This window comes from Cydia pomonella, chromosome 9, assembly GCF_033807575.1.
Source record: "Cydia pomonella isolate Wapato2018A chromosome 9, ilCydPomo1, whole genome shotgun sequence".
Taxonomy (NCBI): domain Eukaryota; kingdom Metazoa; phylum Arthropoda; class Insecta; order Lepidoptera; family Tortricidae; genus Cydia; species Cydia pomonella.
Window position 1 is genome coordinate 15889230 of NC_084711.1, and position 26203 is coordinate 15915432.

At 38.5% G+C, this 26203-nt stretch overlaps 1 protein-coding gene across 1 annotated transcript in view; it reads left to right on the plus strand.

Annotated features, from left to right (window-relative positions):
- LOC133521483 (receptor-type tyrosine-protein phosphatase N2) overlaps positions 1-21698 on the plus strand; it is a 38448-nt gene extending 16750 nt beyond the window's left edge. The window contains 20 exon segments of the mRNA XM_061856472.1: positions 6986-7039; positions 7733-7796; positions 8516-8650; positions 10150-10237; positions 10314-10443; positions 10539-11285; positions 11553-11708; positions 12408-12504; positions 12583-12672; positions 12752-12831; positions 12910-12977; positions 13133-13351; positions 13787-13935; positions 14361-14415; positions 14817-15038; positions 15483-15680; positions 16333-16499; positions 17034-17087; positions 17632-17809; positions 18718-21698. Of these exon segments, the coding sequence (XP_061712456.1) occupies positions 6986-7039; positions 7733-7796; positions 8516-8650; positions 10150-10237; positions 10314-10443; positions 10539-11285; positions 11553-11708; positions 12408-12504; positions 12583-12672; positions 12752-12831; positions 12910-12977; positions 13133-13351; positions 13787-13935; positions 14361-14415; positions 14817-15038; positions 15483-15680; positions 16333-16499; positions 17034-17087; positions 17632-17809; positions 18718-18834 (3068 nt within the window). The 3' untranslated portion in view covers positions 18835-21698.
- The last annotated feature ends 4505 nt before the right edge of the window (positions 21699-26203 follow it).

Consider the following 26203-nt stretch of genomic DNA (forward strand, 5'->3'; position numbering starts at 1 on the left):
GAAATATAATTTAACTAGCCTAATTACATGCAAAGAATATTATATTTAACTTATCTATTAAGGAACTCGCCCACAGTGTAGAAATATTTCTCACACAGCCAAGCTTTCATCATTTTCTTAAATATTGTATTTTTTCCCTTTTAAATTCATCCGGTAACTTAATTGTAATGCACATGATGTATTACAAACTTTTAGACGCAAATTCTAGTTTTGTAGCTAGCAGTAGTCTGTGCAATTTATGTTTGTATTGATGTCTAACAATACGGGAGCTCATCTGTTGTGTTTCTATGAATTCATCTCATCTGATGGTAACAGTACTCTGCAGAACATTTCCGATATTGTACAAAAAGCTGAATTTCCGTAAATTGACCAGAAATGGTAATTTTCCGGATTTGTAGCTTTGTCGGAAAGGTGGGCCAAAATGGTCACTGAGTGGGACCCATGGAACACCATAGACGGTGCAGGCAGACCGAGAGAGGAAATGGCGGGACAACTTGGACGTATTCTATCCAAAATGGTGGGAAAATGCCGACGACAGTTTCGAGTGGAGAAAACGAGGGGAGGCCTTTTCTCAGCATTGGGACACTATAGTACCCTAACAAAAGAAAAAAGTAATTCAAAACAACATGGAAATTTATAATGGTTAATGTGGCTAGTAGGCGTTTCGTGAAAGCTTCAAAGAAGCCTCCTTTCAACTCCTTTTATTAGAGACTTCCGCTTCTATTAACAGTTACAATCCTTCATGATGCTGGCTCAATGAAAGTGACCCGCCTACCACACCACAATAGATAATGGTACCTACTACGACCAAACTAAATATAGCAAAATTAGGTAACACGCGTTTTTACTCGTGTAACTTATTTTTACCTACGACCCAGTTCCGGGGACAATAACGTAATATGCAGCTTCCGCTATACCGACATCGCAGAAATAATAATTGCTTGTCACTCCCAAAAACGCTTCTGAAAATAAAGTGCCTGACATTGTCGACCCTTCTCAATCTCACGTAAATATCTGGGTATCAATAGGGTCCTGAAGACAAGATAAACTTGTTTCTTTCGATACTACTGTGCTATCCCTTACTTAACTCGATAGCCCCAGGATTGAGAGTAAAAGGGACGGCCGCTTTACCATACAAACATGGTCCCCATTTTCCTCTCTGGATATTGACATTATGGAAAATATTTTTGCATACTTTGATGTATATTAACCATAGCTATGCCCCTACGTTTGACTTTTTCCATTTATTGATTACTGTAAAAATTTAGTGCGAAAAACATTTTTTTAAATGCTCCTAACTCTTATAATACGTAATTGAGTATTCGAAAAACAAACGTAGGGGCATAGCTGTGGTTGATGTACAGCAAATTGTGTCAGAATTTTTTCAATAATGTTAATATCCAGAGAGGAAAATGAGGACTATGTTTGTATGTAAAGGCGATTTCGCGCGGGTTCACCATTTTCGTCTTAAAGTTAACGAACAGTTAAAGATTCTTATCATCAACAACGAAAGCGTTATCTTTAAAACATTTGCGGACTTCGATCGATACGTGGCTATAAATAGAAGAGCTCAGGGCTTGAATAAACTTTACCTGCAATTTCATTTGTGGGAGATTTTCGATGGAAGTAACATCTTATGAAGCTCTTGAGCTTTGAACTCGTAAAGCCCTACATAAAAGGACTCAGTTTCAAAGATAGAATTTATTATATTATAGTAACTTCCAATAACTGCCTTTGAACTCAAGCAAAAGTGGGTCATAAACTATCTAATAAATAGTATATTTCGTAATCAAAGCCAGATTCCAAAAGGGTAGATTAGATTGGTATTTCCAAACATGGACTACTACGCCTACCAAGCTTTTCAGAACCAGTAAGATGTTTCATTGTAGTCTTGTAGATGAGCGTCGTAGGTGTCTATATACTAGAAATTGTATTGCTTTTGGTTGGAAACATAATATTTTGTAAGTAAATATACGCAAGGCTCGGAACCGGTTTTTTCTTCATACAAAAAATACCGGTATTATTACGTTCTTTTTCGTTCTTTGGTTTATTATTTCATTTTTAATGGGATTATCTGTTAATGCGAAGTTGTTACTTAAATACATGATCCAGTCCTACGTAAAGAGTATAAAATAATTAAAAATATTGGGCTATTTCGAGATTTAAAAATAAACTGGTTCCGAGCCCTGAATATACGTATGTGGGTCGATATACCGTGGGCCAATTAAACCCGACAGATTTTAAAGTTGTATTCTTGACCGCATTTAGAGACTAAAATGTCATACAAAGTTGCCTGAAATCGGTCTTGTTTTAGAGATAATGTAAATTTTTGTGATTTTTTTTCTGTTGTAACTTAGTGAAACACGCCCTTTTAGCTGTGACACTACCACTATATGACTTGGTTTAGACATACCTACTGCCAGGCATTAACGTTTTAAAGTAAACTCGCAAATTTTTATCTTTAAAAAAACGACTTATTCTTTCAATTTTTTTTTAACCAAGGTGTAAAAATAGATAACGTGTCGTGTGCAGACAACACAAACATATTTTTTTTGTCAAAATAATTAAATGTTGTTGAATTTGGCCAAAAAAACTCATATAACATTTTTTGCTCCTTGTGACCTCAGGAATGCGTGATTAAAATCTGTCTGGTTTAATTGGCCCACGGTGTATAATTCTCGGTATGTAACATGAAAGGGTTCGAGGCACGCTGACATACTCGTAGCCTTTGAGGTCCATGGCTTATAGAAATAGAAACTGGTTTTAAGACGTTCAGACGCAAATGTGTCATTCCGACTCATACATAAACTGAATATTAATTTCGTAAATTAATTTGCCTGTTTCTGATAGTTGAACAAATTTGAATATAAATACAGAACTAATTTCAAAGACCTCTAAAGTTGGCTGATCTAGAATTGCAGATTCGAAGACGAAAGTTGAGGTAAAATGACAATACAATACAAATACTCTTTATTGCACGCCTCAATACAGAAACAGTACAAATAATACAACACATAAAGAAGAGGTAAACAACAGGCGGTCTTAAGGTCTTAGCACATTGTTACAACTCAACAGCCACTCGACTCAAAATTAAATATTGAAATTAAAGCCTTATCTTGTATGTCCTATAGTACAATGTTTAAAATTTAGAACTGTCGGGTGGTCTACGCGTCGTCCACTCGTCGTCCACTAAGGTAAACCAAAAGTGAGTTGAGTTGGTGTGGAATTGGTATAGTGTGCGAAGACCTTTATCGCTAAAAATCGATCTCTTCCCGACAACCTTTAGGTAGCGGAATTAAAAAAAAAATACTCTGACATTCGAGAACAGAAGATTCTATTTTGTGCTTTTCTTGGGAAGTTGAGACTTTGCTCGGGGAGCTGAGGCATCGCCTGCAGAAGAAGGGCCTCGACCCCCGCTCAGGGTCGATCCTGATGGCGCAGAGGTTGTCCATAGCGGTTCAACGCGGAAACGCAGCAATGGTGATGGGCACCTTTGTATCGGGAGCGATGCGGGGTTATTTGAATAGGTTAGACGGGTTATTATCTTATTATTGTTTAGTTTAGGATTAGTTTTATTTATAGTTATGTTTAGCTGTATGTCTTCTTAAGTATGGTGTTTCAGTGCGAAATAATGTTAATAAAATATTTTTCACCACACCATCTGGTAAAGGCCCTCTTGATTGTTCAAAAACGAATGAGAAAGCTGCATTTTATTCACATGTTGGCAAAGTAATCAGATGCAAATTTTGAGTTGTTTCCTTATGTTTGCTGATAGAATTGACTTTTAAATAATGATTTTGAATGATATTTTTTTTATTACGTTCATTTGGAAATGATTCTTTTTTTTTTTGGTATTTCATAGTAGTTTCCTCGCGTTGGAGTGGTGAAAAATGTTGTGTTTCACTCCGACGCAGTTTGTTTAACCCTCGTGCCTTGAAACCCTCGCAACGCTCAAGATTCCACTTCTTGAACCACTCGCTACGCTCGTGGTTCAATTTTGGAATCTTTCGCTAGCTCGGGCATCAATATTAGCACGAGCGGTTAAACAACAACTTTGCCCCCTTGTAAAAGAAATAACTATTTTGTAGTTCATCTTCTTGTATTTTAGTTAAATAACTAGGTAGATCGTGGCCCCAAAAATATCGAAACATGTCCCCCCCCCCCTCATGGGTCATCCCCATCGCTTCTTCGGTAACTAAGGTGTGTTACGACATAGTACTTGGTCACCATGGCCTTCACTGTCTATTTGATGTTGACTTTGCCGTTAATCTTTGTTATATGAAATGAAAAACAAAAGTTAACAGCCATTTAATAATTCAGAAGTCCCAGAAGTGTACAGTGACCTTTCGAGGTTACGACTGAATGTCAAAGGCCGCTTCCTGCCTACACACATTGGAAAGTTTAATTAACATTGAGTATTCAGTGATGGTTCTTTGCGTTAAGTAGTTGTATGGTAGTTACAGGTACTAATCCTGTTTTTTTTTCATAGGATGTGCCCTTAATTAAAACGTGTAAAAATTCAATATAAAGTAAAATTTTGGACCCGGGTACGTCCTTAAACTACGTTCAAAAGAGAGGAATGGGCATTGTGAATGTCATCTCGCTTTGTGTGGTAGGGCACAGCACAGCGGATGTCAACTGGCGAAGTACTTCTACCTTACAGAAAACTGTGTACAACACATAGTGTTGTGTTCCTGCCGGTGAGTAAGGTTGCCAGAGTTCAACGAGAGTGCGGAGTGTTAGGGTCGGCAACGAACATGTTGCAGGCGTACATAGGCTACGGATATTGCTTACTATGAGGCGGGCCGTATGCTTGTTTGCCACCGACGTAGTATTAAATTGAAATTGGAATCATTTATTTCGGGCACAGCTGTACAAAAATAGTATAAGCAGAGTGCACCTAGAGAAGATCGGCCCGCCCATACAAATTGAAAGAGGCGTTCGACAGGGCGATCCTATATCGCCAAAGCTATTTATTGCAGTGCTGGAATCAATTATGAGAAAATTAAACTGGAGACACATGGGAATACGAATAAATGGCAAGTACCTTCACCACCTCAGATTTGCTGATGACATCCTGCTCGTTTCCGAACGTTTTTTCCGAAATAGAATACATGTTACGTACTTTACAGAGAGCTAGTAGAGACGCAGGACTTGAAATAAATTTTAATAAGACAAAAGTCATGACAAACAGCAGTAAAATTCCACTTATTATCGAAGGTATCGAAATAGAATACGTTAATGAATTCATATACCTAGGCAAACAAATCTCTTTCGACAGAAGCAACAATGAGCTTGAAGTAGAGAGAAGGATAAAGATTGTCTGGAACAAATTTTGGAGTCATAAAGAAGTACTCAAGAGCAAAAATCTACCGATTCATTTTAAAAGGAAGATTATGGACTCATGTCTGCTTCCATCACTCACATATGGCGCACAAACTTGGAAATTCTCGAATAATGTAAAGAACAAAATAAAAACGTGTCAGAGAAGCATGGAACGCAGTGTTACAAATATAAAGAAGATACAAAAAATTAGACATACACTTATTAGGAAAAAAACAAATGTGATAGATGCACTAGATTATGCAAAAAAGTTGAAATGGAAGTGGGCAGGCCACGTCGCAAGAATGGCAGACAAAAGATGGACTAACCAGATAACTACGTGGCCCGGACCAAGAGGCAAACGCAAAGATGGAAGACCGTACATGCGATGGTCCGATGACATTGCAAAAATTGCTGGCCCAAAGTGGACTCTAACAGCACAAGACCGATCAAACTGGCTCTCTCTGGAGGAGGCCTTTACCCGAGAAGGGGTTCTTGCTTCATAGCGTAGGAATATTCTTAGAGTTATTTAAAAAAAATCAATTTAATTTTTTTTGTAAATATAAGGAAATTGTTGACTACTTATCATAATTACGAGATATTCCCTTCCAATTTTTTCGAATCATGTTGACACTGTAACTAGTTAACTACTTGCAAGAAATAAAAGGCTTTTTTATTTTATTTTATTTATTTCGGGCACAAATCCCATATAGTGTTAGTACATACAACACACACATAATACAACACAAAATACATAATAAAAAAAAAAAATCGTCAGCCCCCTCTTAAGTTATCACGCAGATGGGAAAGGATATAAAGGAATCTCGTATTACATATCTATGCCTACAATTGCGTTATCGAGGCAGATCTCTTACATAAGAGATGAGATTATGTCCATAATCTAATTCGTAGCTTTACTGAATATTGATGACAGGCGGGCGCGGTTCTTCGGGCGGCTTTAACGTTGCTTTATTTATGTTAGAAATCATCTTCTATCAAACGCTTGTTCGTCAATCAATAAAATATTGAGCTTTTATATAATTATTTACCTAACTATACAATACAATACAAATTCTCTTTACTGCATTAGCTCCGAATAAATGTACATGGAAACACATGAATGAGATAACTATAAGTTCTGATTTAGATATCGTTTGTATGTCATATAATTGACAGAAGCAGCTCGATTCGTGCAACCAATGTCACTTTGACGTTAGAAATATCGTAGAAAGATCTTATTAGGATCACAGCGGAATCGAAATAAACTTCAATTTTGACATGTCGTTTAGCTATTGACCTTTTAAAGATCTTTCCAAGATCTTTATCTTTGAATCGGGCCGATAGAGGTAAACAACAGGCGGGCTTATCGCTACAGAGCGACTACACCATGACAATTTAACATCCTGCTTAAAGAACATTGTTTTTTTGCTAAGTGGCTTCAAGAACATTGTTTTTATTCAGTGAAGGAATATATGAATATGTCATATTAACATATAGGGATTAGAATAAGTAGATTATAAGTATATTTTAATGCCAACGCCGTAGAGGGACTATATTTACTTATTCTCTGTTTTGAATATTTATTTATTCTCTGGTATGTTCTGCCCTTTTTCTACCAATATGTACCTAATGTATAATTTACAAATACGATAATTTCTTACAGGTTGCTTATTCAGCTCAACCTTGTGCATAGAGGGTGCGGAGTGGTGCTATGACGGTAAGTTTACCCGTATTTTATGACGCCGCCGTAAACTCCACTTGCATCCACTACGAGTATTATTTAAGGCGATACATACCGCGACTAAACTTTTGCAAAGCTAGCTAAATACGTATTACCCTTGCCCGTATTAGCGTAGTATTCGACTCTTGCTACGAAGCAAACAAGGAGTTAGGCTCGCGTTATCTCCGAAGTTTCCTACAAATTAAAGACTACCAAGGTATAGAATATTCCATACCTAGGGCATATGTAGGTAAATGTCGGCCGAGGCGAAGCCCAGGTCCACAAACATATGAACTGAGGATTTCTTATTTACTGGCCGAGGTATGTATTTTTCTGTTCTACGGAGCGGAGCCGGAAAGCGGCAACTTCGTCTGGTGCAGTGAGCCGAAAGTTGACGCTTAAAAATATTTATAGGGTTATAATTTTATAATTAGTTGAGCGCGTTTTGCGCGTTGAAAGCATTTAGATCGTTGTTTTGGAAGGACTGTTATGCGACAAATGTACTAAACATTTTAAATTTTATAATAACGGATACCTAGAATCTTAAAGTAACAATTGTCTCCCTCTTAACTTTTAAGTTTCCAGGCAATATACTAGAATAAACATTATCTTCGCCTAGAACGGCTAGAACCAAGTTTACGGCGTTGTTAAATAACATAGTTGAAGTTTTAATAAGGTTGTGTTTTATAGATTTCGCCTTCGGGAAGTGTATACCGATCTACGAGAGCGAAGTGGATGAGGGCGCGCTCTACCAGTGAGTACCAATATTTACTTTCTATTTAAAACTAGGTACTTTGAAACACTGGTGCCATATTAAGTGGATATTTTTATTTAGCCTCCTGACCACAGTGCACAGGCGTCCTACACGTAGTAATCAAACTTTTTTCTCAACTTAACAGAGTTATATTTAAACTAGCAAATTTTGATATTCAGTCGTCAGGAGGTTACGTAACGACGAGGTAAAGGGATTGGATCGCAAGTGTGTAAATACCCACTTATTTTCCTAAATATCCTTAATAGATGTAAATTGTACCCTTCAGGGAGTGTCATCGTTGCTACGTGGGTGTAAGCATATATATGTAATAAAATTTTGGCCTTTACTCTTATCTCAATATGCTTAGTCCTTGTCAACAACATTGTTTTAGTCTTTTAGACAGTCTTTGTGTATCGTGACGTTAGACACGAAGTGCGTTGGTGGCAATTTTAACCAAAGCAAAGTTATATATTTTTAATGTACCTATGCATATTGTGACGTATAAATAATTAAATATCAGTCATCGTTTCTTGCACTTGAATCAGGTACCTATAAAAAAATTGTGAAGTTCAAATATTGCCACTAGTATTATCATATTTGTCACATCCTTCTCTTTGTTAAATAACTACTTAACTCTCTTTACTAAATAGGTATTATCTTTGGTAATAAAACGAAGATCAAAATAGTTACTACATATCGTTGAATGTTTATTTGCGCAGATATGACATGAGCTCTGAGCAGCTGCAATGGTTCGAGGAGGAGCTGCAGCGGCTAGCGTCGCGCGGCTACCGCTGGGAGCACGCGTACACGCAGTGCGTGCTGCAGGCGATGCTGTACACGTTACGCCAGGACCTGTCAGTACCTCTCTTTGTTTAGATATGACATGTACTCGGAGCTGCAATGGTTCGACGCTAGCGCTGAGAGCACGCCTACAAGCAGTGCATGCTGCAGGCCATGCTGTAAGCTGCGCCAGGACTTGTCAGCACCTCCCTCTGTTTAGATATGGCATCAGCTTGGAGCTACAATGGTTCGATGCTATACCGCTGGGAGCACACTTACACGGAGATCGTACTGCAGGTCATACTGCACACGCTGCGCGATGATCTGTCAGGGTTTCTGTAAAAAAATGCTCAGAGAGTGAGTTAGGAAATACTGCTTACTTTAAAATCTTAGTACCGTAAATCCTATAATCACGCACTAATATGGTTCGAGTCCATCTCACTTCAATGGTCATCACAGACACTTGTTTACTTTGAGCTTTGACTGCTGTAGGCTGTTGTATGTGTTAACTGCTTTGTGTGCAGCAACTGATGGATCGAGTTCGCGACAAGGCGATAGTGATGTCATTAAAATTAAAGAAATTACGTGTCAAAGAGAACTACAGACATGCAACTTATCTATCATATAATATGCGATATCGATTGATTTATCAGATTCAGATTTTTTATTGATAAAAGGCAAATTTTACAAGTTAATAAATAAATGTACATATCTATGCTTAAATAAGTTTACATGTCTGGTACCAGTTAATTATTATTACAAATTAATATTAATTGCATTATCACATTTAAATTTATAATTAATTACTTGTTATTTGTTTGGGTTAGTGATGATATTTTATGATTCGAAAAAATCGTCAGTGCTACGAGTATAAAAGGCCATGGCCATGCCTAGGAGATATGTTTTTAATTTGTTATGAAAGATTGTATCACTTGGTGAATTTTTTATATCTGCCGGAAGAGTGTTATAGATTTTAACGCCAAAAACATCGAGCGACTTGCGAGTTTTCGCTAGGCGCGCGCACGGCGCGAGCAGCAGGTGCGGTCGGCGCGCCTCGCAGCCGAAGCACCGCGCGTTGCTCATGTACAAGCTGATATTCAGTATGACGTATGCAAGCCTCAAGGAGGATTTTGAGTTTTTTTAATAATTCTTGTGCAATGGCACGTTTTTGAATTTTAAAGATCTTGTCACGATCGGCTGCGGTACACCACAAATCAATACCGTAGGTTAAAATGGAATGAAATTACCCATAGTATGCTTTCTTTATATTATCTATGTATAGACAGACTAGGAGCCAACCTAGACAATGCATAGGACGCTGAAGACAGCTTATTACAAGTCTCATCTATGTGTGATACCCACGTTAGGCCCTCATTAATTACAAATCCTAAATATTTTACGCTATCGGCTTGGGGCACAAGGATATCGTTCAAACTTATATCGAGCTTATCGTTGTTCGTTTTGCGCAGCTGAAAGTGAATTATATTCGTTTTGTCTACGTTTAGACACATAGGTACCATTGACTGTGAACCAGCGAGATATTAGTTTCATATCGAATCCTTTCAAATTTCAGAGACCCAACAAAGATCAATCCAAAAATATGCGACCATTTCGTGGACCCCAAACTAAGTTCCGATGTCGCTGAAACTACCGAAGAAGATGTAAGTATGCGATGTTTCAGATAATCGAAATTATTTTACTGCGCGACTTAATACTAATATTGTGTTGTTTTTATAGAATGAACCGGATGAACAGGAGGCCTACATTCGTTTTACACCTAACTCTAAAATTGACTCTAACTATGCGAATGAGGTATATAGCCCACCGTTAACCGATGAAGAAGCTGCTGAACTCCTTATCCCAAAAGGTATTCGGATAAATATATGCTGGTCATTGATCTGTAGGAGTATATGGTAGGAAGATAGGAATCTAAGGATAATAAAATTGTTTTCATAATTATAGGCCCCATAATATCTGACGAAGACCAAGCAATTTTAGCTGAAGAAACCCCAAGTGATAAATTACGTGATCTTATGCTAATGAGTGGAGACGAAGAGTCTCCTGTAATTCTACCTTTTGAAGGTTTCCGAGAAAGGATTAGGGCTGCTCAAAAAGCTAGAGCCGCTGATCCAGAAGCGTATGCCAGCGCTATTATGGATAAAATAAAAAAGTCCTTACCTGTAGTCAACAGAGCTGAAGACAACGAAGGTTATGACGAAGAGCGCCTAGGAGCTCATTTTAGAAAGATGAAAGTTAAAGCACCTCCGTTCACGGCAGAGTACATACTCGGAAATAATGTATCGCCTCTTGATGCAGAGGTGCTCTCAAACGCCCAAGAAAAGTACAAACAAAGCTTCGCTGAAAAGAATTTCCCATTTGAATATGAAAATCCTAGCGATTTACCAGAACCAAGAATTTATTTCGACGATATGGAAGAGGTACCCTATGATATGGGTAGTGGAGAACTTGAAAAACTGGAAAGGTAACTTGGAGCTAAGGTATTTCATTTAAAAAAGGTTAAACGGTTATAAGACTAATGTTGAATTTTTTACCTTATCACAGATCAAAATACCCCGGAATCTGTGGCGAAACATTCTAAGAATATGGAGTACTTGGTGAATTACTGGCGCCAAATTGTTGATTCCAAATTAAAGCCACAAGGAGCTCTCTATGCTGAAGGTGGTCCTCTAAAGGCTGAGGATTTTCAAGGTGGGTTTTGATATCCTTGTTATAATGTTTGTATGTTATAACGACAACGATTGTTGCTTCGTTGCTTTTTTTGCATTGTAGGTACAGGCAGCAACATTATTTCACTCCATCTTGTTGAAGGACTTCATCTTTCTGAGTTCATATATTTTGAGTTAATAGAAAGTTTCTGCTTTATTTACGGCTGTTTAAATCCCTCCATAACCCTAGGAGCTGGACTGGCAGTAACAATTGACGCAAAAGTTATTTCAAATACCGACCATGTTTCAGGTGAAAATTCAAAATTTTACCCCGAGGACTTTCAAGATTTACTAAGTAAAGAATGGGGGTTTATGCGTAGGGAACGAGATGATGTTAAAAAGCCTGGGCCTCGCCTGGACGCGAAAGTCCTAAAACATTATTTGCACCAGAATAAGTCAGTGACAGGTTAGTGTCACTAAGGCCTGAGATGTGCTAGAGCTGTCGTTGTTTCTTAAAAAAAAATGTCTCAAATGTATTTTCTTAAATATTCGAGCGCTGGTGGTAGCGTTATAATAATTATTTATACAAAATACGATAAAACGCACTTCTTTATCTAGAATATCGCACTAAATGTTTCCCTTCTATTGCAGCACTATTTCCCTTTAACACTCAAGGCATGAGGCTGTGGGTTCCTCTCACATAATGCGTACTGTGTTTAAGTGTTGTGTTTTTCAAATTATATCATTGTTATAATTTTATATATTCATATTTGCGTGTGCTGGTTATTACATTACCTATCCCTTCTTTTATTCAAACAATAATAAATCATTGATGTCGTCACGTTTCCTTTTTTCAATTAGGTAAAGTTATGTTCCGAGTGCATCTTCATTATGTATGACTTCTTTTTTTTTTCTTTTGCCACTGTAGAACACCGCTGTGCAAGGTAGTTTTATGGCCCTAAATAGCAATTAAAATTGCGTCAATGGAAAAATTAAGAATAAAATTTTATCTATGTTAATCTGACCAAACCTATTTTTATCAGCTACAACGGTGTAATGAATGAGTTTGCATGAATTTATTCCTTGACTTATGTATATGTCAGGTATGGTATGCCGTATTTCTTCAAGGCCAGTAGTGATATATTTTTATGATCTTGTATTGCAGGTCAAGGCACGCCTAGCGCACAAAAGTTTACCGGCGTCCATGATCATAATGACTACGATTACGATCCTTCTTATGCGTATGTTCTCTTCAAAAATCGGTATGCATATTTTTCTTATGATCATGTTGTTTATAAAAGCATTAGAGATTTGAATGCTAATCTTATTAACTCTCACAGGTTGTTTAATAATTGGGATGTCGGCGTCTCATTTATTAAAAAAATAGAAGAAAAACTGGGATTAGAGGAAAAGACTTTCACAAATCCACGGTAAGAAATTGAAGTTTCGTTGAGCTCACTAGTTGATTATTTTTCTTGAACCCAAAACTTATCTGTTTTTTTTTTTCAGAGTGGACAAGGGAGAAGTTACATTCAAAGTTGAAAAGAATAGTAAGGGATATGATGCAAGCACTGTAGCTAAGCGTATCGGTAAGGCGAGGTGTTCTTTTGTGATGAAAGACTTGTTAGATTAGACCTATATTTTACTATCGTGGAATTATATTTCAGATGACATCAAAGATGAGTTACGACGTGAGACCGGTGTTAAAATTTTAGCAACTGGCGTTGGAGACAGAGTAAGACTTTACAAATAAGTTATAGAAAAAAACTCTCATTAAAAAAATATCGAAGAATTGCCTAGGAATAGGAAATACGAACGATCAAAAATGATCGCGTAATATGCATCCTGTTTAGATTAAAAGAGATTCTTAATAAATTTCTTTGTTTACAGAGTAAACGACCAATAATAGAGCATTCAGAGTCTTCTGAGACTCAAATATTCGGCTTGGAGCTCCCGGTGCTGATGGCCCTAGTGGGCAGCTTGTCCGTTCTTCTGGTGGGTGGCGTGGTGTTCGCTGTGCTGCTGAAACGAGACCTGAACGGGAAGAGGAAGATGCATGGTCTGTCCTCGGCTGCTGAGATCGACGCTGAGGCGACTAGAGACTACCAAGTAAAGGTTTATTTCTGAACACATATACACAAATACAAGTAGTTGACGTAACAGACAATTCTGTTTCTAACAATAATACAGGTAAACCTGTTATTTTTTTTCTTTCGATCACAGAAACTGAATTGCCTATTTTAGATGGTATGCCTACCTCTACCCAACAATGCTGCTCTTTGGAAAAAGGAGTCAATTCAATTTGGTTTGTTAATATTTTTGACTTTTTGTTACTTCTCTTTTCTCAGGTTTTAAACTGATTCATGAAATTTAAGTTTTTCATTGAGTCTTGTAAATACAGTTCGTGTCTGTGTGGAAAGAGAAGAGACATGAAAATATAAGTGAACCAATATACATTTTATGACGCTTCTCTTTCGGCAAAGTCTATTTTATAAAATGTTCATTGAAATATCACATCTAAGTATATGACATGTATGATTGAAGGAACTGTGTCGTGCGCGCATGTCGGGCAAGTGGTCGGGCCAGCAGACCACTACCGCACCTCACCCTGCTGATCCCCCGCAGCGCATCACCTCGCTGTCACGGGAACCTGACGGCAACTCGCCATCCACTCGGTCCAGCACTTCTTCGTGGTAAGTAGGACAAGTGGAGTAGATCAGTAGAAAACGAACGCACCTGGTGTTCTCCCGCAGTGGATCACCTCGCTGTCACGGGAACCTGACGGCAACTCACCTACTACTCTCTCCAATGGACAAGGACAAGGGGACATTTCACAGTCACGATTAGGTACAAATCTTCCACGGTTCCGCACACTAGATCTACTGTATCTATACAGCATTTCTTCTCAGTAAATACAGCAAGTTACTGTCTAACAGAACAGGCAAGAGGCGAGGACACTTTGTAGTTTCATAATTTTATTATTTAGGACTTTTTGATTTTTTCTAGCATCTGTCAGACTGTCACACTAGGAATAAGGCAAAAAAAGATACAGATCTAATAAATCATTTGCTGAAGGTCCGGTTCAATTATATATAAATGAAAATATTTTTTATTTCAGGAGTGAGGAACCAGCATTGACTAACATGGACATATCTACTGGACACATGGTTTTGGTAAGTATTTTTAAGCCGGCTATATTCCTACTTCGCCCAATTTACCGAAATAATCGCGATAAATAACGCAACCCGTAGCTATCCGTCTCTGGAATGCACTTCTCCTGACAATTAGACAAGCGCCAAGCAAGTTTGTTTTCAAACGTATGCTTCACAAGCACAAGTGAGAGTCATTTTTTCTGAATTATTTTTCTCACTGCACCCACATTCGAGAATTTCTGTTTTGCCCTGTGGTTGACTGGTAAAGACTGCCTTAAGGCATTAAGTCCGCCAATTGTACTTATTTTTATTGTGAAATAAAGTTTAAATAAATAAATAATCCTTAATTTGACATCAGTCTTCGTTCAAATAGCAACCTTCTAATCCAACATATACACTTCAATGCGGCCTACCTTCCTTAGGCATATATGGAAGACCACCTCCGCAACAAGGACCGCCTGGAGCAGGAATGGCGCGCCCTCTGCGCATACGAGGCTGAACCGTGCGCCACCAACGCCGCCTTGAAGGAGGAGAACACTGGCAAGAACCGATACGCTGACGTCTTACCTTACGACCACTCCAGGGTCACGCTCAACAAGCTTTCAAACCATCTCGGCTCGGATTACATCAACGCTTCGACTATCGTAAGTTTTTTTTTACTGGGTTAAGTATATGACATGAAACCAACGCTTTACGAGTCGGAGCCGCCATGAAAGAGGAATAGGAAAACACCGACAAGAACTGATACCCTAACGTCTTACCTTACGACCACGCTAAACAAGCTGACAAACCATATCGGCTCAGATTACATCAACGCTTCTACTATTGTGTTAAATTACACGACCGAACACAAAACCAATGCCAATGATGATACGAGACGAAAGCCCGATGGTATTTTTCATTGCTTTCTCCACATCCGATAAGAAGGCATCTGTTGCAATTGTTAGATGACTACACTTGAATTGTTCACCTCGAGCAACATTATAAATTAAACGAATCTTGACAGTTTTATTTTAATTTAGCTTGCTGACAGATTTTACCTTAGACACTTGCTAAGATATTAAAAATAATGTCCTACTTCATTTCAGACGGACCACGACCCTCGCAACCCAGCCTATATCGCCGCCGCGGGTCCTCTAGCTCACACGGCGCCGGACTTCTGGCAGATGGTTTGGGAGCAGGGCAGCGTGGTAATGGTGATGCTGACTAGGCTGACTGAGAATGGACAACAGCTATGTCACCGATACTGGCCCGAAGAAGGCTCCGAGCTCTACCATATCTATGAGGTTAGTTATTTTTTTATACTACGTTGGTGGCAAACAAGCATACGGCCCGCCTGATGGTAAGTAGTCTCCGTAGCCTATGTACGCCTGCAACTCCATTTTGGCTGCGGTTTTCTGTAAGGTGGAGGTACTTCCCCAGTTGGGCTCTGCTCTAGATCTGGTATGACATCCGCTGCGCTGTGCCATACCACACAAAGCAAGATGACATTTACAATGCCCATACCTCTCTTTTGGACGTAGTTTAAGGACGTACCCGGGTCCCCTTTGTCTTTATACCACGTTATATTTGTTTAATGCGAATGCGAATACGAAGATGCCCGATTTCTGGCGGATAATTTTGGAGCAGGCTCACTGAAAATGGACAGCAGCTGGGCCACCGCTACTGGCCAGAGGAAAGCTCTGAGCTCTACCACAACTATGAGTTTAACGGAAAAGTAGAAATCAGGCATCAGACACGCGGTTTGATTGGTGGTAGATAAAGACACTCTCGTAAATTGAGAGATGCCGCTTGCACTTTGCTGATGAGATTTCACTATGGCAGCAGTGACAAATGCTACCATTAATAAAATTCATCCTCTTGTACTCTATTCTTTACTCTCTTAGTAACATTTGATCTCATGGACAAATTTAAACCTCTCTTTCTATTTAATTCTAGGTCCATCTAGTGAGCGAGCACATCTGGTGTGATGACTACTTAGTCCGGAGCTTCTACCTGAAAAATCAGCGTACTGGCGAGACCCGTACTGTCACCCAGTTCCACTTCCTCTCCTGGCCCGAAAATGGTGTGCCAGCATCTACCAAAGCGTTGCTTGAGTTCCGAAGGTTCGTACTATTGATTACTAACTGGTTTTCTAAGTAAAAAACCAGCGTACTGGGCTATTACCGCAAAAATCGAAGTTTGTCTATTGCGGGCATTTTTCTCGGTCACTCTAATTACGTCTTAGTGAGAGTAAAAGAGAAAGAGATCCCCGCAATTTGCAAATTTCGGTTTTCGCGGTAGGCCTCGTGCCCGTACTGCCATCCAGTTCCGTTTCCTCTCCTGGCTAGAGAATGGTATACCATCATCTGTGAAGGCGTTGCTGGAGTTCCGATAGTCCGAACCTTTTATCTTAAGAACCAGTACGCTGGACAAACCCACTCCGTGACACAATATTGATTGCCTAACTACGCCACGCCTATCGTTTGCGAGGCGTCATCGTCGATCTTGTTGGAATGCACGAAAGTTGATATTGGGCTGAAGCCGCGCGAATCAGTGACTTCTTTGGTGCTCAAAGGCTGGTAAACAGCAAACTTATTTTTCTAACCGTTTTCTAATTTCCATATTTAATCAATTAACAAAACTTTTTATTCCCACAGGAAAGTTAACAAATCCTACAGAGGGAGATCTTGTCCTATCGTGGTTCACTGCAGGTAAATTACGACAAATTCACGCAGTACAGTTCTTATACATAAATAACGTGATAACCACCATAATGACTAATGATAAGCAAATAAATATTGTAAAATACTTATTGCGGCGATTGAGGCCTTGATGTGTAGAATCAATCTCTATTAGCATACTTTTGTCATATTTGATAATGATATATCTGCATTATCTGGAAAATAATGAATAGGTTTTGAACCTACTTTGCTTTTTTGCCTTGTTGCGATAACGTACAGCCACAAACGATATTTATGCTATTATGCTCACAATACTTTAGAGACAATACACTAATATTTAAGCTGCGTAGTCTCTACTAAGCTGCGTTTAGTAGAGACCAGCGCGATTTCAGTAGAGTTTTGTAGTTACTATTACTACTTATATATTTGAGTGCCGACATACTAGGTTGTCCATCAAACCTGATTCCCACCAGTTTGCCTTAGTTTTCCACCAGTTGATAAATTTTCCTTGGGCTCATGCAGAAAATGAAAGCTATGTTAGCATCGGCTTATACCGTATTAAAACCTGTTACAGTGACGGAGCCGGCCGCTCGGGCACCTACTGCCTCATCGACATGGTACTCAACCGCATGGCCAAGGGCGCAAAGGAGATCGACATCGCAGCGACGCTCGAGCACATCCGAGACCAGAGGCCGCGGACTGTCGCCACCAAGCAGCAGTTCGAATTTGTGCTGATGGCAGTTGCTGAAGAGGTAAGGCTTGAATTTTAGGTTTATTGAATACTGGCAATGATGTTCGAGCACATACCAGACCAGAGATGGCGAACGGTTTCTACCAATTTGCTATTCGAGTTTTTGTTAATGGTGAGTGAAGGTACCTAAAGCTCGAGGAGATTAATATCGCAGCGATGCTCGAGCCCATCCGGGACCAGAGCCTGCGGACCGAATTTGTGCTGATGGCTGTTGCTGAGGCGGTAAGTACCTAAATCTCGAAACGTCAGGTGCTTGAGAAAGTAGACATCGCGACAACACTCGTCCGAACATCTTCAAACTGATGATGTAAAATTAAGGCTGTCGACGAGTAGAGACGTTGGATCATATTCGACATTATGTCGCGAGCCGTCGCTATGAAGTCAGCAGGTCAAATTTGTGTTTATGGTTGTCAATGTACCTATAGCGACGAGACTTGAATTGTTCGATGTACCTTTTTTGTCGGTGTGGGAAGGCTGTTACGCATCGTCCCCCTGGCCTGAGGTAAGCCAATTTTGGGGTGTATGTGGGACTCTCACCTGCCGGCTTTTTCCACTAAGAAAGAGGGGGAGAAGCCTATCCACTCAGTGGCGGGGCAAGGCCAAAATTTTATGTGGGCAAGGTATATTTAGCGAGGCCCTCTGGTGGCGCAAGTAATAATGAACATTATTACGTTGTGTCCGAGATGTACTTATTATTTGAGGCGCGAGGCCCCTCGGACCACGAGGCCGTAGGCGTTGGCTCACGTCGCCCACGCCTAACGCCGGCCCACACCGGCGTTGTAGGGCCTCGGAGGCCGCCAACCATCGCCCCGAAGCTATTCTAGGTTATGGTCATGGCTGTCCTGTCTAGTACATTTACCTATCACAAAATTATGTTGACCACGGGTAAAATGCCACCTACTTTCACAGGTGCACGCGATACTGAAAGCTCTACCGGCCCAACTCCAACAAATGCAAGAAAAGAAGGACAAGGAAAAGGACAAAGATAAAGAAAAGGAAGGCTCCGAGAAAGAGAAGCCTAACTGAACACTTTGCTATTCGTCGTTGTTGCGTTATTACTACCGATCACTGTATTTGTGTGTTTCCAATTCCAGGCTGAGAATTTCGCTGTTTCGTCTATTTATTGTCTCCGTTCATTTATTTATTGTGTAAGCAAAATATCTATCCGAAATTCTCAACCTTGACGACAATAAAGCAATCTAAACTGGGCGCAATTTCAAAATGGACTTCTTGACTTATTACAAAGGCCGCTTAGGTCATAACTTAGTATATTTTATTACTACAAACTTAGGATAAATAGCGTTAATTGTAACTTCCCATTGGTTTAAGTACAGTTGCCGAAATAAACATGTACCTACTTAACTGCTTACACATACTTATTCATCTCTTTCTTAATGCTACAGTACAAAAGGGTATAGGTACATGTTTATGCCAGCCACAGTGCAGACGGACCTACTAAAAAGTCTTAAAACGTTACGTCATCTATTGTTGCCGTATATCTTGGCATTTACCTATTTTTTACAGCTTTTTATCTGCGAGAGTAAATATTTTCATAAGAATATGCATACTTAAATAATTTTACGGCTCCTACCTTATTAATATCTGTCCAAACTATTTATTTTATCGATAGAGGAAACTATTTTAGAATTATATGTTGTTATAATGTAACCTCCTTATTTAAATTATGTAATTGTATGCCTAATGCCTATTATATATTGATAACTATTACCTAAGTATAAAATCATGTACTTAATGTACTTATTATGTATGTTATCATCGTCATCATGTTTTGCTGAAAAAATATATTACGGTCAATTGTTGGGGTGTCTAAAATGTCCAAATCTAATTTGCAAGCATTTAATTCTTTATTATAGTTTTGTGATGAAGACCCATTCATGTACAGTCAGCGATAGAAGTAGCCACGCTGACACGGTAACTAATATGATCTGCTCCAGCTCTTATTCTCTTGAACATAGGGAGTAATGAAGATCATTTTGAGTTCTTTGTTCGAGTAGCTACTTGTGCCGCTGAGTGTACCAATACCAACTCATTGCGAACTTTTGCATAATCGTGGACGTCCAGCCCGTCCACGACAGCATTTTGTTATTTTATAATAAAATGCCCGTAAGAGTTTCGAGATGACCAACTGATAGTAAAACTCGCTTAATACGACTATATTTTACACGTACGTAATACGTAATAATAGGTAAGTACGTACAATTTTCCACCTGTTTTGAAGCGTGTTTAATGTTTACTTTTATTATAATAGTCTGAGTCTTCAGACGATTTTCCGCTCCTATTTTTAGTTCAACCTTTTATATCGTATTATGCGGGTTTAACCGTTCATAATGCAGTTTTGAACAGACTATTGCATATTTGATACGAATGTTTGGATATCTTTAATCAAATGTTGATCTTTGTCTTTAAAAAAATACAAAAAAATATTTTTATTCTACTATGCATGGGATGCATTAGCTGTGAATCGATCTAGTCTATGAGTAACTGTAATATTTTATCGTTAAATTAATCGCGTTGTCTATGCTTTTTTATTTTATTATGGAACGCGCAGGCTGCTCCGAGTACAAGCGATGCTTTAGTTAGAAATCAAATTCGGGTTAAGAAACGTTGGGAGTTTCTGTTAGGTACTTCCAATGATATTATAACTCCAGATAGGTTAAAGGCGTTCCAAAATTTAAGCGCTTAGGTACCTTACACAAAATGTGCAAGTTGCCTTTAGTCGCACCTAGGCAAGGGAGAAATGTGCACCAGCTAACGAGCACCTGCCCACCGAAAGAGAAAGAGACAAGCTTATGTTTAACAACGAGTGTCACAAAGATTTATGGTATGCGAAAATTATCTAACAAAAACAGATTCATACGTAGTAGATAATTAAATAAACTTGGGAGTATTTTTTGTACTTCTTATGTATGAGTTTAACTTAATCTATAGTTATAATATCATTAGGTGCTTCATGTCACGAATGCAAGGGAACTTACCGAAATCAGATTAACTTCTATATAAAATTAAAAAACATAAACACGTTACCACTATAATGTAGCTGTTTATTACCAAGCAAGTTATTATAATGGCAGTTATTTATTACCAAGAGAACTACGGCCACGAACGGTACTTATTAGTAGCCTCACAAAGGACTCCTGGGTGCCTAGCCAAGATGCCAATTGTTCGCTCCATAGCGAACGATACTCTAATGTCTCTTTGTCGCACTAATTAAGAATGATAGAGAGAGATTACCGTATATAACTATCGTACCGAGAGAGATTACCGTATTCGTACCGTATCGCTACGGAGCGAACGATTGGCATCTTGGCTAGGCACCATGAAGGGTCTAAAACAAATTGCAATAGACAGATAAAACACTAACATCGTTCGATGCCTTCCTGAATTGAAAATAACTTACATTACTCCCATTTTATTCTAGGTAAGCGTTTAGAGATTTGTACCGGACAGCTGCAGTCCTAATTTAATTGTCAATGGCTGCTAGAAGCATTGTTTTTGGTTCTTTTGTTAAGTTTTATCTATATCTGTTTAAAGTTGTAAACATCCAAGCAATTTTTACAATTGCATTGAACCAGAAGAGTGGACATTTAATGTCCTCGGCCGAATCATATCTTGAACGAACGGAATACCTGATAATGTTTAATCAGAAATAACGAGATCAAAATAAATATTTACAGATCGTAGCTGAAACTATAGAGATCGTAATACGTATCTATATGCATAAAGTTTATGTAAGGTTATATTTATTGAAATGGAAAATGTAAAAAAAATATTACCCACGAAATTAAAAATGTAGAATTAGATTTAGGGAAAAATATATTTAACCGTATTTCTGTATGAAATTATATGTAGTTTTTATGTGGATGATTGAATATTGGATTTTGATTATTAAATTGTTTTAGGGTAATTACACAATTTAGTATCCTACTACTAGTCCCTACCTTACACCTAACCTTACGTCGTAACCTTACACCTTCCCGATTTAAAGGAAATTAAAGTCACGCAATTAAGTATGTAGGTACTGTAAAGGGAGGCGCCTCATTGTGGTGGAAGAAAAACACTTGTTGTAGTTTTCGGACTTTATATATATACATATTTTTATCATTCAGCTAGATCAGAAACATCGAATACTCTTAATGATTTCCACCTTCGGAATGCCCGCCTGCAGATATATACCTTCACAGTACATATATCTAAACCTAATACATCGGTATGATCAGCACGGCTAGTCGTCTTCCTCTCATCTTAAGCGCTTATTACACTTATCCTGCTCACGTAAAAAATACTTTGTCTTGAATTACCAAAAATCTTAAATGTTTGATATTTTTGCAGTTGAACAATTTTTTTTACATGAAGAAATATTGTAAACGATGTGCTAATACATATTTCGGGAAACGGAAAACAATCCTTCGGCCCGATATCGGGGCAGACGTCGCTGCCGATCGTTAGCCGTCCGAAGGCAGCTCAGAGGGCTTACCGCTAACCACGTTCGACGTGTTGCCTCTCTGTCGCACTAGTAAATTCGTACCTATGTGTGACAAGGAGGCAACACGTGGTTCGCGGTAGGCCCTCAGCTTAACTTTGCCCGGGGATCGGCCAACTTTTAAACAAAAGGGTTAACCGCAGTAGTCATCATTCGTTTGCGGAATCTCGCCATAAATGTGTATGTGGGTAGTTTAAGTCCTGTGTTTTTATACAGCCGCAATTGCAACTCAAAAAAGCCGCATGCGGCTCGTGAACTGCGATTTACCTCTGTCTTAGCTCCTCAACCTCTAGGCATAGTAGACCCAAACCAAACGGACGACTATGCTTGTAAAGCTTCTCATTCACGCTCTCGTGGTCGAAGGTAGGGTAAGAGAGATAGAGATATGACCCCGGTCGTCCGTTTGGTTTGGGTCTACTATAGTGTTCCGGAGCCCAGGGCCCGCTTTGTGACTTTTTCTCCTCCACTTCGCACGGTCTTCAGTATCCTGTATTATGAAAAAATTGACGCGCATTATATGCGATTGTGATCATTGATCAATGTTAGTACATTTACATACGTGACTTATTAGACCGTAGGTATATTATTCACTTGGTAGTCGAATAATATATCTCGCTGTTGCAAAAAATACTAGTATAGGGTATACTTAGAGTACTTGAACTGCGGCGCGGCTCGAATCTTCGGTGATATGTTAGGTATATTCTATTCAAATGTGATAAAATATAGTAATAAATTAGACATAATTATAATAGACCCTGTAATAGAGACATAATTTTGCATCATCTACGAGTACGTATACCTAATTATTAGATTGCAATCAATATTTATTTTATCTTATCTTGTCAAACGAACAATCTGTACCTACTTAGATAAGGATAGGTACCTACGTAATGTATGACTGTTATAGGTACTGTGAAAGTCTGTCTGCTTCAATACGTTGTAAAGATTAGGTATGTGTTCACAGACTCATTAAATCAGTCTAAGAGGCCCTAAGACTTACACCTAAACTAGCCAGTTCTTAGAGCAACGAAACCCCTCCAGTTTTACACTCAATCCTTATCACTGGTTGTTACTAGATCAGTGCGCCTGGTGGCTGTTCATCGGTAAAAGTCAGAGTGGCAGGCCAGCAAAGGATAATAATAACATTTTTTTTACAAAAAAAAGTTAACCGACTTCAAAAAGGATAAAATATAATATTATCATTTTTAAGTAGGTATATGTGTTACCAACTGCTAGGTTTGAAGTCGGTGCCAAGCCAAACTTTGAAGCATACCATGATTTTGGTGCGATTCGATAAGGCTGCGGCTACATAAATATGTAAATACAATAAAACGTTGGATTGCCTTACACGACAGCAATGAACATACTTTCTGTAGGTAAGTACCTAAGAACACTCCTTAGCCAAACCTTCTTAGCGCAGTCCATACCATGTTTGTCGGTATATTAGTATTAGTTTATTAGTATATTAGTTTTGTATACTAAATCTTAATTCAACCATCACAGTCGACGAGTAGAAAAAGACTTTAGCGAACTCGTTACCGTCGATTGAACAAAAACTGCTTTGGACAAGGAAAGATTGCGGTCATTGGTTTCGGCATTTACTTATATTGAGTGTCGGAGGCCAAGATCCACTTCGGTTCGTCACGCTACAGCAGTAAGTTTATTTACATTATTTACGTTCAATAAATTTATTATATTTAAGGTCCGACCGAGAACGCTTTTTTTGTCTCGGCCGAGACCGAGACCGAGACCGAGATTCAATGGGATTCTCGGCCGAGACCGAGACCGAGACCGAGAATTTATAAAATAGAAAAAAAAATACGAATTTTGCACTAAAAATGTTTTTAAAGTCAAAATTCGACGATTTATCAGAAAAAAGTTATCATAATCAATTCGTAGCGCTATTAAATAGTATTTTTAGGGTTCCATAACCATAATGGCAAGAATGGAACCCTTGTAGTTACGTCATGTCCTTATGTCTGTTGGTCTGTGCGTGTGTCACAGCCATTTTACTCAAAAACTATACGGTATATTTTATAACCAAAGTTGGAACGTAGGTGTAGATGTATTATGTAAGTCGCTTGTTAGTTTTGAAAACAAAAATTGTAAAATATATTTTCAAATATACACATTCAGGCCTTGTACATCTTTACAGATGATTTAAGCAACATCTATGATCTAGCGACAGTATATACTCCGTATAAATGTAACAAAAAGTTTTAAAAAAATCATGTGGCTCATCATTAGATAGGTCTTTAAAAATACAAAAAGGTTGCTAAAAACTTTTTTTGATTAAGTAAATACTTTTGACAATAATCGCTTCAAAAAAAAATTGTGTGATCCCCTCTAACATTTGAACCTGGAGAGCAAAACCATTAAAAAAATTCTAAATAATAAAGCTTAATAAGCAAATAATGTTTCAGGAAAATTATTTTGAATATGGTCGGTTAAGCCATTTAAGAGTTATAAAAAACTGATCTCTTATTAAAACAACGAAAGTGCCACTAACATACGCTCTTTTGCTTGTACGGCTTTTTTGTATTGTATGAAGGTACGGAACCTTCCATTATGCGTGGTCCGACACGCACTTGGTCGGTTTTTTTCAGTACGGATGTGCACAAAAAGAGGTAAAATAACAATAATCAAAATAAAGAGTTCTATATTGTAACCCAAAATATCCGCCACACGTGTCGTTTTGTACTTATCTACTGCTTTGCTTTTTTCCATTGACACAAATATATTTAGTATTAAAAATATTCAGTGTCATCTTCCACTCACAACAAGTTAATCTAAGTTACATCCCGATAACAATATACACTCATTTATTCATCAATAAGAACAACCACAAAACGAAAAAAACCAAATGAACAAGTGATTACTTGCAACCGCGCCTATCGATCCCAACACTTAGTATTTGATAAGTAATTGCCTTAAAATGTGGCTACGAAAAACGTCACACCAACCGGGCGATGCAACCAACTAGTGGCTTAGACCCCGGCTCTCGTGCGCTGAAAATTCAAATTTAGCAATGATAACTCATTGCCTATTCTCGGTCTCGGCAAGAATCTCGGCCCATTTTGGCCGAGAGCCGAGACCGAGATCTCGGCTCGATTTTTGGCCGAGAATGCCGAGACCGAGACCGAGACCGAGATCTCGGTCGGACCTTAATTATATTTATTGGTCGCTATCTAAGGCACGACGACGAGTCTATAACAGTATCAACACTACCTCTAAACATATGAACATATCGCAAATGTCTACGTAACTTACTTTTTAGGCTTCCGTACCAAAAAGGTACAAAAGGAAACCTTATGGTAGAATCTGTCCGTCCGTCCATCTGTCTGTCTGTCTGTCACATCGCTAAATATCTCGAGAACCACTTAAGCTATCGATTTGATGTTTGGAATAGTTCTGAACAACGCTAACCCAGACACATTGAAAGTATATATTTTTATTTTATTTTTAATAGTTAAATAACTGTGGGAAATTCTCAATTTGAAAATTAAAAGGAGGCAAAATTTCAAAATTTAGTGACTAGGTTAAGTGGGGTTAAAAGAGCTCAAATTGAACATTCCAAAACATTTTTTATTATTTTCTAGTACTTAGTGATCACGTCCCCAAGGTTATATTGTATGTCTATGTCCCCAAGAGATGGTGGAGGCACATGTGATAACAAAAAGGATCAAAGGATTCGGTCATTTTATAATAAAGTATTTTCATATTTGTGTCAAATATTATTGTGCAAATAAATGTCTACAAACCTTCTTCTTTACTTTGCCGCAGTCGGTTAAAAAAATCGTTTACTAAAGAGAAGCTTGTATAAATGCACCCTATGGATATGGAAGTAATCGGTTTATGAACGCATGGCTGCGCGTGTCAATGTCATTTGTGCCT